This window comes from Miscanthus floridulus, chromosome 11 (genome assembly GCF_019320115.1).
Source record: "Miscanthus floridulus cultivar M001 chromosome 11, ASM1932011v1, whole genome shotgun sequence".
Taxonomy (NCBI): domain Eukaryota; kingdom Viridiplantae; phylum Streptophyta; class Magnoliopsida; order Poales; family Poaceae; genus Miscanthus; species Miscanthus floridulus.
Genome location: NC_089590.1, coordinates 71,777,737 through 71,791,406, shown reverse-complemented (window position 1 = coordinate 71,791,406; position 13,670 = coordinate 71,777,737). Strand labels below are relative to the sequence as shown.

General features: G+C 52.6%; 1 protein-coding gene and 1 pseudogene across 1 annotated transcript; both read right to left on the bottom strand.

Moving 5' to 3' along the window:
• Nucleotides 1-1,850: 1,850 nt before the first annotated feature.
• Nucleotides 1,851-4,107, bottom strand: LOC136494919 (subtilisin-like protease 4). The gene has a single exon (XM_066491088.1). It carries the CDS (start codon nucleotides 4,105-4,107, stop codon nucleotides 1,921-1,923), a length of 2,187 nt encoding a protein of 728 aa, XP_066347185.1. The 3' UTR covers nucleotides 1,851-1,920.
• A 2,188-nt stretch (nucleotides 4,108-6,295) lies between these two features.
• LOC136490775 (subtilisin-like protease 4) lies at nucleotides 6,296-8,693 on the bottom strand (annotated as a pseudogene).
• Between the last annotated feature and the right edge of the window lie 4,977 nt (nucleotides 8,694-13,670).

Genomic DNA, 13,670 nt, shown 5'->3' with positions numbered 1-13,670 from the left:
TGATGAATCCATCAAGCATGCATTGTTGGATTGTACGGTGGCTAGAGCCTTTTGGGAGCAGGTAAAAGCTTTTACGGGAGCGAAGTTACCCGTGCTGCAACCAATAATTTGGCCTCGGGACATTGTGGATCCAGATGTGATTGCAGCCATAGATATCCATGCAGCCCGTAGCACGACGGCTCGGCACGAAGCCCGCATTTTTTGCCCGCCTCGAGCCCGGCCCGGTCCGGTGGCGTACGGGCCCAGGCTGGCACGGCCCGGAGTAGCAGGTCGTGCCTAGGCCTTACCCTAGGCACGAGGTGCCAGCCCGGTATAGCCAGGCCTACAACAGCAGGCCCGGTAGCAAGCTAATTCATCTACGGCCCAACAACTCACCATAGCCCAACATCTTATGTCTAACCGTAGGCCTGCTCATTGAGTCATTGACTACCTCGGCCATGATACGGATATCCCATTCCCCACCGTGACTCTCGAGTCCACTCCTACTTCCCCGCTGCGCCGCACGAACTCGCTCGCCCCATCTCGCGCTCCTCTTCTTCCTTCGCTCGGCCGCCCGCAACGCCGTCTCGCCCAGTCTCGCGCTCCTCTCCTCTCCGACCAGTGCGCCGCCGGTGGCCTCACCTGCATCTGGGATCTTTCTTCCCCCACTGACCTCCATGTCGCAGATCTGATGCCGCTGCTGCCGAGTGGCTAGCTGCCACCTCCACATCGACTCATGCCGCCGCCATCTCCCCCAACTCGCGTCACCGCCTCCTCTTTCCTCTCTACCTCACGTGGCCTCGACCCTTGGCTCCTCTACGCGGCTGGCGGCGGTGCTCCCCCACGGCTCCACTGCAACGCGGGCTTCGAGCTGGCCTGTCCTGCTCCACAGGCCGTGCTTCCTAGGCTAGCCCGGCCCGAAAATCAACCCAACAAGCCATGCCTGGGCCGCTGGTTAGGCACGGAGCCTATTTGGGCACGGCCCAGGAGGCACGATGTGCCGTGCCGGCCCGACCCCCATCGGGCCGTGCCCGGTGGCCCGGTAGTGGCCCGGCCCGATGGACATCTATAATTGCAGCCAAAGATGCAGGCGTCATTTTATGTGGTATGTGGTCTGTTTGGATGACGAGGAACAAAGGCCGGCATGGAGAAGGAGTGCCCGTGAAGGTAGCTGCTAGGTGGGCAATTGACACTGCATTTGACCTCTGGCAATTTGCCCATCCGATCAAAGTCCCAACAGCTCCGGTGAGCAATCAAAGGTCCTGGCAAGCACCGGAGCGAGAGTGGATTAAGTGCAATGTCGATGCTGCTTTCCATGCTGAGAATGGGACGGCGTCGTCAGGAGTGGTTCTGCGAGATCATGAAGGAAGAACATGTGGAGGCAGAGCGAGTTGGTATGAACATTGCCTCAATGCTTTAACTGCGGAAGTTGTGGCATGCCGGGATGGCCTGCTATATGCATTGGAGAGAGGAGTGCGGAGGCTGAAGATGGAGTCTGACTGCCAGGTGCTGGTCCGGCTGTGGACTAACCGAGCAAACCAAAAATCGGAAGTCGATTACTTGCTGAAGCAGATGGAAGCAGACATCAGCCGGAGCTTCGAATCTTTTGATTTATCGTTCATTAGTAGAGATTGTAATAGATTAGCTCATGAATGTGCTCGTCTAGTTTCTCATGAAAACCGGGTGGAGGAGTGGCTTATAATCCCACCAGGGCTTAGGGAGATCGTAGACATGGATTGTAATATTAATCTGGTTCATGGCTAATATATGAAGCTCTGACTCCCCCCCCCCCAAAAAAAAGAGGGGCAAGATGCCCCTACTGAAGATTTAAATTAAATTGAAGAGTCAAATACAAATACGTAAGGCGAAAATAAAACAGGATAAGAACCAAAGGCAAGCTGGACGAAACGGGACTAAACCCAGCAGTAGTTGTCAAGTCTATCAGGCGAAGGAGATGGAGACGGGGCTCCTCACGGTGTGCTTGTCAGACACCCACCGGAGCGAGCCCTCCACAATCTTGGCGTCAGTGCTCTGCCCCCGCCACACGGAGACCGTGAAGTTCTGAGCCTGGTTCACCTCGGTGAACTGCAGCGAGCTCGGAGTGACCTGCACCTGCACAGAGGCTGGCAGGTCGACGTGCGGGTAGTAGACCGCCGGCGCCTCCCCGACATTCTTCACCGTGCGGCTCACCACGACCGGAGCCGTGGGGTTCGTCGTCGACGGGAGCGTGACCGTGATGGATGGGTAGTTGAGCATGCGGTCCGGGATCACCGTGATGGTCGAGCAGTCGATCGAGCGGCGCGCGATCACGGACACCTCCTTGCTCGTGTACATGCCGCAGAGGAAGCCGATGTACTCGGCGGGCCCGATGTCGTAGACGAGGCCAGGATCGAGGGCCTTGTCGGGGTTCACCTGGCCGGCGCCTGTGGCGAACAAGTTGGCCGGCACGTACTGCTCGTCCACTATTGGTTTCCCCGATCTGTCGTCGGGGTCAGCGGTCGTCATGATGGCGGACTTGATCGCTGACGGCGACCAGTCCGGGTACTTACTCTTGATCAGCGCGGCGATGCCGCTGAGGTGCGGCGTGGACATGGACGTGCCGGATTCCAAGTTGAACGTCGGCTCTGTGGACGGAGGGCCAACCCGGAATGGCCACGCCGCGAGCACGCTCACGCCGGGGCCTGTGATGTCAGGCTTCAGGATGCCGGGGTTCTGGATGCTGGGCCCGCGCGAGGAGAACGAGGTGATAGCCGGTGCCGGTGACGTGCCAAGCATGGTGCCCTTGAAGATGATTTGCGCCACCGGGTTCGCCGTGGAGTTGATGTACTCCTTGATGGCAACGCCGGCGACGTAGCTGACGTGCGAGGCAGGGAGCACGTGCGCGTCGGCGAGGGTGCTGTATCCGTCGGCGAACTGGTTCGCCATAATCATGCCGAACCCACCGGCTCTCTTCACCTCGGCACCTTTGTCAAGCCTTGCGACGATGCCACGGTCGCAGAGCACGATCTTGCCTTTGACATCGAAGCCGTCCAGTGAACCGTTGCCGCAGAAACTGGCGTTGGGTGTTGAGCTGGCGCCCGCGTAGACCAACGGGTAGGTGACGGTCGTCGAGATGTTGGGCTGGAAAGCCGATTCGCCATCGAACGTCGAGCCGTTTCCGAGGCGCACCTGGGCAGCGATCAGACGGTCCATGGTGCCCGCCGCGACGGTGAGCATCCACGGCGCGTCGTTGGACAGCGTGCTATCCGCTGGGCCGTCGTTGCCAGCCGCCAAGCTGACAAAGACGCCCTTCTCAACGGCCGCAAATGTGCCAATGGCGAGGCTGTCTTCGTAGAACGGCAGCGTCGGCCCGCCAAGGGACATGGAGATAACGTCACAGCCATCACCGACGGCCGCGTCGATGCCGGCGAGGATGTCGGCACTGGTGCACTCGTCGCCACACACCTTGTACATGGCGACGTGCGCGCGTGGCGCCATGCCGGAGGCAGTGCCGGCGGCCTGGCCGAGCACCTGTGCGCCCGGCACGACGGCTCCCGCCGCGGTGCTCGACGTGTGCGTGCCGTGCCCGTCCTGGTCGAGCGGGGACGGATCCGACTCGAAAGAACGTGCGCCGATGAGCTTGTTGTTGCACGCCGAGGCGTTGAAGTCGCAGCGGCCCTTCCACTTGGCCGGCGGCGGCGGCATGCCGTAGCCGCTGAAGGAGGGATGGAAGGGATAGACGCCGCTGTCGAGCACGCCGATGATGACGCCCTCGCCGAACTCGGAGGTGTAGTTCCTCCCCCTCTGCGGCAGCTCCAGTCCAAGGAACTGCGGCGTGTGTGTCGTCAGCAGCCGGTACACGTGGTTCGGCACCGCCGTGACGAACCCGGGCATGGCGGACAGCGCGTCGAGTTCCTGCTCCGTCAGCCGAGCGGCGAAGCCGCTCGCGACGTGGTGGTACGAGTGGACGAGCCGCTCGTCCTCTGGAAGGAACGTCTTGTACCAAGTCGTTCGGTCGTCGGTCGTGCCGAACACGTGGCTCTCGTGCGGCTGCACGTGAACGATGAACGTACGGAGCTCATCGCCGGTCACCGCGGCGACGACTGCAAGGAGAAGGATGGGGAGCAACGGGAGGTTGAAGCTTCCCATGGCTGGCTTGCTGTGAGCTATTGTGTGAGCGTGCATGGACTTTTTATAAGACCTACGTGCTCGTATGCTCCATTATTAAAGGTTCCATATGCGTTAGATTAGCGTTCTTGTCGCTGTCAAGGAAAGCCGCAGACGGACGGCATTGTTCTGGCCGCGGCACGGAGATTCGGAGCCGTGCCAATGTTGGGAGATGTTTGCAAGGACCGGACTGAGTTTACGATATGGACGTGTACTGGTTTGCTTGGGAATTGCCGTCTCGCGTTAGAGACGAGACGACTGTTTCCGCGCGGCAGACGCGCGCCTGAATTGTTGTCTGTGGATAGCGCAAAGCTAGGGCAACAGGTAAATTCCTGGGGAATCACGACTCTTGACGCCGGTCCGAGAGCAAGTGTCGTATACCGTGTCACTTGTGTCATTGTGTGCCTCGGCGTTTCCTCGATTGCAAAAACGAGCGATGAAATCGGGACGGAGATCGCAACTGCATTCCAACACAAAAGGGATGATGATTTGGTATATACTGCTAGTTGTTGCCAGTGTTGTTTTGCTGGTATCTTCGGACAGGCAACTTGCTAGTAATGTTGTTTCGGTTGTGAGAAATATTACACGTCAAATCAAGAATTAAAAAAAGCATAAAACGCAATGCTTATCGATTTCTAATTGTGTACAACTTGAGAACATCTCCTCTAACGGTATGGAGAGTCCATTCTAGAGTTAATTTCAGTGTCATTGCACGAATTATGTGGTGTTTGGTCTGATGAACCATCTCATTCTAGATGAAGATGGTGTGTCATGAGTCCATCTATGAAAATTTAATGGAATGACTTCATTTCTAATGCTTATACTAATTATTAACTTGTAGAAGATAATGTAGCAACTGAAGAGCACATTTTATCCCCAAACAAAAAAAAATTGATATGAGATAAGATGGTGAGCTACCCAAATTTTCAAACCAAACACCCAACAAGAAGGTACCGATTACAGATGCACGTTTAGGATATTATTATGGAAATAAAATTAATAAAAAAACACCTAGCCCTACCGATGTACATTTTAGCTAGGTTATTCTAGATATATATTTTTTAAAAAGAATCTTGTCGATGTAGTATTATTCTGCAAGTCATACAGAAGCTAGAGGAAATTTCCTACATGGCCCTCACAGTCTTCCCTCCTTGGTCTTGGAACTATTAAACAAAGCGCCAGGAGCAAAATGACAAATTAGAGCCTCCTGCAACAGTATAATTGGACAAGATTTAGTAAAAAGCATAAATTGTTTTAAGATAATTTAAACTGTTAAACGCCACTTTCTAACTCAGGTAGGTAGGGAGATAATTTAAATGGTTTTAAGAGTTGAGGGAGACAAGTTACTTAGTTTTAGAGTTCAGAGAGAAAACCTTGAGTAAACCCAACATTCAAGGAGGCTATAAAAGAATTGTTCCTTCTTTCAACTAAGGGCTCTTTTGGAACAAAGGATTTTCATAGGAAAAACATAGGATCCTCCGTCCAATAGAATTTGTTATTGTAGCACCCTTTGGAACATAGGATTGTGCCATAGGAAAAATAAAAGAAACTTTCCTTTGGGCGTGATTTTACAGGAATTTTGTAGGATCCAAAACATCCACTACAAGCTCATGTTTTTCATTCTTGTGCTTTTCCTATGAACCATCCAAACATCAATTCCTATGACTTTCTTTTGTTTTACAATTCTCTATTTTGCATAAGCAATCCCATCTTATTCCTGTATTTTTTCTATTCCTATGTTCTTCCAATCCTGCGTTCCAAAGGAGCTCTAAGTGTTTTCAATTGCTAGGCGGGCTTCTTCTTGAGCTGCACCTATTATGGGCTTGGAGGCTCAGTTGGGTATAAGTGTCCATCCTTTTTGGACTTCTTTCTATTTTTTTAAAGCTAAATCTTTTTTTAAAGCTTCTAGATATATTTTTATGAATTACAAATATTTTATTTGAGTTTATTTACATGACCCTGTCTACCTATATGATTTTTCTCGGAACTTTAGAAACTTAAAAATATTTTTCATGATTTAAAAACTTCATTAGGCGTTCGTAGAAAATTTTTAATTAAAAATAATAAAACCATCTAACTCAGGTACAGTTTACAGTTCAAGAACGCAATGGAAGACCCCATTCTCAGGAAAACAAACAATCATCTGGCTAGATAGACCACTGGTATCAATTCAAGCGAAGGAAATGGAGAGGGGGCTCCTGACAGTGTACGTGTCTGACACCCACCGGAGCGCGCCTTGCACCACTGGAGCGCCGTTCTGCCTCGGCCACACGACCACTTTGAAGCTCGGCTCCTGGTTCACCTGGGTGAACACCAGTTCGCGTGGGTACACGGCGACGGTCACGTCATCGTCAAATATGTCAACCGCCGCGTAGTACACCGACGGCACCTCCCCGACGTTCTTCACCGTGCGCTCAACGACCGCGGGCGTGCTCCGATTCCACGTCTGCTGGAACGCGACAGAGATGGACGGGTAATTCAGCATGCTCTCCGGGATCACCGTGACGGCCGAGCAGTCGACCGGCCTTCTCGCGATCACCGACACGTTCTGGCTGTCGTACAGGCCGCAGAGGTAGCCGATGTAGTCGCTGGCCGCGATATCGTAGACCAGGCCGGGGTCCGCGGCCTTCTCAGGGTCCCGCCGGCACACGCTGTTCGTTGAGGATGGGATTGCCGGCACGGTCGGTGGCATCCGCGGTGGTCATGATGGCCGACTTGATAGCGGCAGGTGACCAGTGAGGGTGCTTGCTCTTGACGAGCGCCACGACGCCGCTGAGGTGAGGCGCCGACATGGACGTGCCGGAGATGAGAACAGGTGCCGACGGCGGGCCAACCTGGAACGGCCATGCGGCGAGCACGTTGACGCCGGGGCCCGTGATGTCGGGCTTCAGAATGCCGGGGTTCTCAATGCTAGTCCCACGAGAGGAGAAGGTGGCGATGGATGGAGCAGGTGGCGTGCCGAGGATTGTACCCTCAAAGATGATCTGCGCCGTGGCGTTCGACGTGGAATTGACGTAGGACTTGATGGCTGAAGCGGCGGCGTAGTCGACGTGCAACGCCGGCAGGACGTGTGCGTCGGCGAGCGTGTTGTAGCCTTGAGGAAATGTGTTGAGCAGTATCATGCCGGCGCCGCCGGCACTTTGGACCACCGCGCCTTTCAGTATCCTCGTGATGTTGTGTCCCGGCCCGCCCCCCAGTTCGCAGAGCACGATCTTGCCCCTGACGTCCATGCCGTCCAGCGAGCCGTTGCCGCAGAGCTCGGCGTACGGCTTCCCGCTCGCGCCAGGGTAGACCAACGGGTAGAAGGTGGAGTTCCAAGCCTGTAGCTGGTAGAGCGACTCGCCGTGGAAGACGTAGCCGTTCCCCAGGCGGACCGTCGAACGAATGGAGCGGTCCATCGTGCTTGCAGCGACGGTGAGCATCCACGGTGTTGGGGTTTAGTCAAAAGACTAGGGCGGAAGAAGCCCTCACCTATCAGACTAGTCTTTTAGATTAGGAAGGTCCAAGGTCTTATATGTTATAGCTTCGGTGGACCTGAGACCTGTGGGAGCGCAGCCTATATGGCGGAAGAAGCCTCATGAGCCTATGGTCAGAAAAGCTAAACCCAATAAAAAATCTCGAGCGTCACACATATGACTAAGAAGAAAGTACGGCGGGGCACCCTAATGTGTGACTAAGAGGGAAGATTGTGTGTGTGGGGGGGGGGGGCAGTATGGCGGGGGCTCCTCGATGGACATGGAGATGATGAGATTGTTTGGGGGGAGTATGGCGGGGGCACACCGATGGACATGGAGATGATGTCGCAGCCGTCACCCACGGGGGCGAGGATGGCAGAACCCGGGCATTGCAGACCTTGTACATCGCGACGTGCGCGCGGGGCCTGGCCAAGAGCCTGAGCGCCTGGCACGGCGGCTCCCGCGGCCGTGCTGGCAGTGTGCGTGCCGTGCCCTTCGTCATCGACCGGCGGCGCCCGCCAATCGTCGGAAGTGGAGTTGGTCGTGGCGTTAGAGCTGGGCACGAAAGAGCGGGCGCCGATGAAGTCGCAGCACCCATTCCACGCGGCCATTGAAGTCGCAGCACCCATTCCACCTGGCCGGCGGCGGCGGCATGCCGTCGTCGCTGAAGGAGGGGTGCGACGGTACGATGCCGGTGTCGAGCACGCCGATGATGACCCCAGCGCCGCGTTCGGCGACGGGGTAGGACCTCTTGGCCTCCCGGGCGTCCAGCCCGAGGAACTGAGGCGTGTGCGTCGTGTGCAGCTCGTACATCTGGTCCGGGACCGCCGTCACGAACCTGGGCATCGATGACAGAGCGTCGACCTCCTGCCGCGTCAGGCGGGCCGCGATGCCGCTGGCGACGTGGTGGTACGCATGGACGAGCCGGCCGTCCTCCGGGAGGAACGACCTGTACCACGTGTTCCGGTCGTCGGCGGTAGCGAGCATCTGGTTCTTCTGGGGCTGCACATGGACGATGAACGTGGTGAGCTCATCGCCGGCGACCACGGCAACGGCAGCAAGGAGAAGGAACGGCAACACAAGGGTCAGCGAGGAGAGCTTGAAGCTTTCCATGGCTGCATTTTGTCCTGAGGTTCTTCTGTGTGTTTCCATGCATCGAATTTATAGCGTACTTAGCCTGCCTACGTACTCTATGGAATATTGGAATTGCCAGATAGGCCCGTTTGGTATGGATTCCCCTGCATCCGGCTCCTACCGACTCTACACTGTAGATCCACTGTAGACGAAAGCCTTTCTCTCTCCTCTTATCGCTGACACGCAAGGAGCTGCTGAGCCAAAATTTTTAGCTTCACTAGCTCTTGAGAGGGAGAGGGAAGGGAGGAAATCAGCTCTAGTGAACAGAAGCGCTACAGTGAATTGCAGTGGGAGGTCTTCTCTGCTTGGGCTTCGACAATATTCCGAAACTTTTGCCCTCTGAACATGGAAGTATTCAGCAGTTTTTGTTTTCCTTGGGTACGTACAGGCTAGCAAGTGCCTTTGACGGCGACAGGCGGTTCTACATACTTGCTCCTTTTGAGTCCTGAAAAACAAGACACGTCAAGTGCAAACCAGGCGGCTTCGTAAACATCGGAAAGGTGTAAACTTACGATATGATACTAGTCGGCTGTCCGTTCCTCCGAACGCCACCTTCGAATGTGCCGCCGCGGGCCTCCGCGTGCCGCCCCCGCCACCACCAATACCCGGCAGCCTTAGAAAGGGAGGGGCCCAGGGCGGGCGACCATACAGGCGGTGGCGACCGAGCAGGCGGGGCCTAATAACCGGTTGACGGTCACTGCTATAGAAAAACTTTCACGCGGCGTTTGGCTTTGGAGCTCCGAGGCGGGAGGACTGGTTGCCCGCCTCCATTATTTGGTGGCAGGGCAGCCGGCCCAGTGCCTGCCTCAGTTAATCATTAATGGAGATGGACAACCTTAAGCGCCCGTCTCCATTAATATCGATTAACCGAGGCGAACATTCTAACACAACCACCTCCGTTAATCATTAACAGAGGCAGGCATCCTTAAGCGGCCGCCTCGGTTAATATCGATTACCGAGACGGGCATCCTAACGCAACCTCCTCGGTAAATCATTTATAGAGGCGGACATTTATAAGGTGTCCGCCTCAAAAAATCAGGCCCAGCCCGCTAGCCCACACCATCCCACTACCATCTTCATTATATAAATGAAATCATAAACCCTAAACACTCCACTCTCCCTCTCCTTTCTCTCGCTCGCCGAGCTGCTCCTCTCTTTCGGCACAGCGTCCGTCCCCCTCAACGGTGAACTAGGCACCGCGTCCTTCCCTCTCCCTTCTCTCTCTTCGGGGGCGCCGGGCCACTTCTACGGCAGTGGATCCGGCACCACGGAGCACCACCGAGCACAGATGCAGGCATCGGCGCGGGGCGGATCCAAGCGGCGCGGGGTCCCCCGACGGCGGCTCGGATCGGAGCTAGGTGGTGCGGGGCCCCCTGATGGCGGCAGATCTGGCGGCTGGTGAAAGGTCCTAATGGCTAGAGGGGGGTGAATAGCCTATTAAAATTTTCTACAGCAACACTTAATCCAAGTGGTTAGCCAATTAAACGGTGAAACGAGTGTTGCGCTAGCCTACTAAAAAGCAAGCCTCCTATCCACAATTCTAGATACTATGATCTCTAATTCACACAAGAGGCTAAGTCACTACTCTCTAAGTTAGTGAGGTCTCAAAGACTAACTAAAGAGCCTCACTAACCACTAGACAAGACACAAGCTAGCTCTCAAAACAAATTACACTAAAGAGCTTAGCTACACTAGAAAAGTAAAAACACAAGAGAGGTAGTGAGTTATACCACCGTGGCAAGAGATAATGAATCGATTACAATGAATACCAATGAAATCATCGGAGACAAGAGGACATAATGATTTTTCATCGAGGTTCATTTGCTTGCCAGCAAGCTAGTCCCCATTGTAGCGATTCATCCACTTGGAGGTTCACACGCTAATAGGCATCACACGTCTAACCCGCAATCGGGTGCTGCACAACCAATACAAGATCGAGATCCACAAGCTACGGCCAATCCACTAGAGTACCTTTTGGCTCTCCACCGGGGAAAGGTCAAGAACCCCTCACAATCACCATGATTGGAGCCAGAGACAATCACCTTTCTTCACTCGACGATCCTTGCTGCACCAAGCCGTCTAGTTGGCGACAACCACCAAGAGTAACAAGTGAAATCCGCAGCAAAACACAATCACCAAGTGCCTCTAGATGCAATCACTCAAAGCAATGCACTTGGATGCTCTCCAATCTCACCAAATGATGAATCCATCAAGTAGGAGTGGATGGAGAGGAATAGCTCAACTCTAAAGGATGAGAAGTATGTCAAAGTGCCAAGAGAGGGTGCCCAAGGCCAGCCCTTTCGCTTAAATAGACACATCCAAGAGCTCGTGACCATTAGACCACTTAAGTGATCATCGGACCCACAGACATAGGGCATCAGACCATCTGACACCTAGGTCCAACGCTTTCGACGGCCAACCATGCGCTGCCATGTAATCGCGTTCAAACGGAATTGATCGTTGCCACGCAAACGGTCACTGACACGCTGAAAACGTCACCGTCGGACTCAGCTTTGGACTCACCGTTAGACTCCACACAGGGAGGGTCCGACGTAGTCTAGTAAGCAACAGAGAGGGCAGAAACCCTCGGACGCTAGTCTGACGCCTGCTGTCGGACTCAGGGAGAGTCCGACGCTGCCACGCGTCATGCCTACGTGTGCCTCGCCAAACACCGTGCCTGAGGAACAGTGCACTTGACCTGTCCGACACCACCTTTCAATAGGGTACGACGCAGAGGATCCGACGCTTGTCAAAACTACACCGAGAGGTTCCAGAGCTGTTGGACCTAGGCAGGTCCGATGCTCTCCCACGAGCGCTCATAAAGCCGCCACATTAGCACCCTAGCTAAGGTTAGCCATCGCACCCGGGGATAGCCGTTCAACGCTCCGAGAAGCGGGGTTCGACGCCTTTGATTCACTTCTTCTCGAGCGCAAACACTTCACCCTTACTCAAGTGTGCTAACCACTGTCATACCCAAATTTAAAGGCAAATCTGCATATAAATTATATGTCTGCCTAGGAATCAATTACACACATAGAGACAAATTAAAGAAGAATACCAAGCACAATGCTTTATTACATCATGAGTATTTAATCCATTACATAAATATATCAAAGTCTAGCAAGCAGAAATAAATAAAGATAACTCCATGTCGCCTCCATAGCCACAGGGATGATCATCTATTTGATCACAAGTCTAGTAATTCTCAGAAAAATCCTCATAACCTTTGTCATCTGTTACCCATCCAGAATTTTTATCCAAGTAATAAAAATAAACAAGCGTAAGTACATCTCGTACTCAACAAGAATAACACGGGGTTCATGAGGCTCAAAAAGATAGATACTGGTTCAACTGCATTTAGCTTTTATTGAGTCACAATTTTAAGCAATTGAGTAGCAGCAAATTTAACTTAAATCCAAATAAACACATGATTAGGTAAACATGAATAATGAATAGCATAAACATAATTATCATTAGTGATCATCTAATCCATAAGGGTCCAAGGCCGCTCGTGACCGTGAGCACGGCTGATATACCAGTTTTACACTCTGTAGATATTGTACACTTTCACCGTGAGTCGTTATTCCCATTTGCCCGGGGTCATGACTCCCATAACACTTCCAAGGTGAGCGGGCAGGGTATACTATAAAGTCTTTTAGAAGTTCGTCTAACAAGTTAGGGTCGCTAGGTTTCCAATTGGCAAGGGAATATAGAGCCCCCTTCCGAATGGCACATTCCGCGTAGGCTGTACACATAAGGACAGAGGCCGGCTCGACAAGCCCCTTTTGCGCCCTTTCAGGTAACCACTGACAAGCTAGAAAATGTCTTCATACTAAACTAAAGCCAAAGCCATGTAGCTCTCACGGTTGTACTGTAGATCCCGGATGATCGCTTACAGATAAGTTCTTAAGGAGAGGAATCTAGAGCATCACAAAACTATGCTCTAGCCCCTTGTTTCTTGTTGCTAAAAAACATCTTTTAATGTTTATTGCATATATCATTAGTCAAGTTACAAGATCATGGTCTATAATTGAGCACTAGCATCACTACCCAATGCAATAATCCCATAGGTGTCAAGGTACGGTATAAAACTAGGAAATCCTTAATGGTAAATCAAGGAGGACACATGCAGTATGATTAAAATATGATTAATGTGAATAGGACAACAAGGATGATCTCATGCTATACTTGCCTTGCTCAAAGTACTCCTGCTGGTCCTGTTGGTCATCAAAGAATTGGCCTTGCTCACCGTCGTATTGCTCACCGTCTATACTCGATCATCAATTCAGCAACACACAAACATTCGGAGCAATCATGCATAGCAAACAAGAGTTACAATTAGAATAGTACACCAACGGTAGAAAAAACAAGTTAAAAAGTTTATAAAATCATTCTACACGGCGCTACGAACACATAAATGCTAGAATCACCGAAATCGGATTTAAAACATAGAAGGTATGACATTTATAAGCTTATGATGGCAGAACCGTAATTAAACCGAACTTAATTTGAATTTAAAATAAATCAAAATCAGGATTTTGAACTGAACCTGGGACGGGGGGCAAAAATATAGAAAAAGGAGGGGCTCTTTAACAAAATAGCTAAGAAGGGGTATCTTCTAATCTCGACCGTTGGGCCCTGTTCGCTTCTCTTATAATCCGTCTTTTTAGGAGGAACAATGTTTTTCTCTCACAACAAATCAGCCGGAACAATGTTTCGGCTTGTTTTTTCAGTGAAGCGAACGGGGCCTTGATCTCGATCTAAACGGATGAAATTCCAGGAGAGAGTATAAGAGAAGAGGGTGGTTGTACGTCGTACGGAACAGGAGACGCACGTAGCCAGCCATTGCCGGCGGCGAGCTTCTCGCCGATGAACACGAAACTTGGGCCTACATGCCACGATTCATCATGGGGAAAACACGGGAATGGAGCGGAGATCATGGCGAGCTCACCAAGG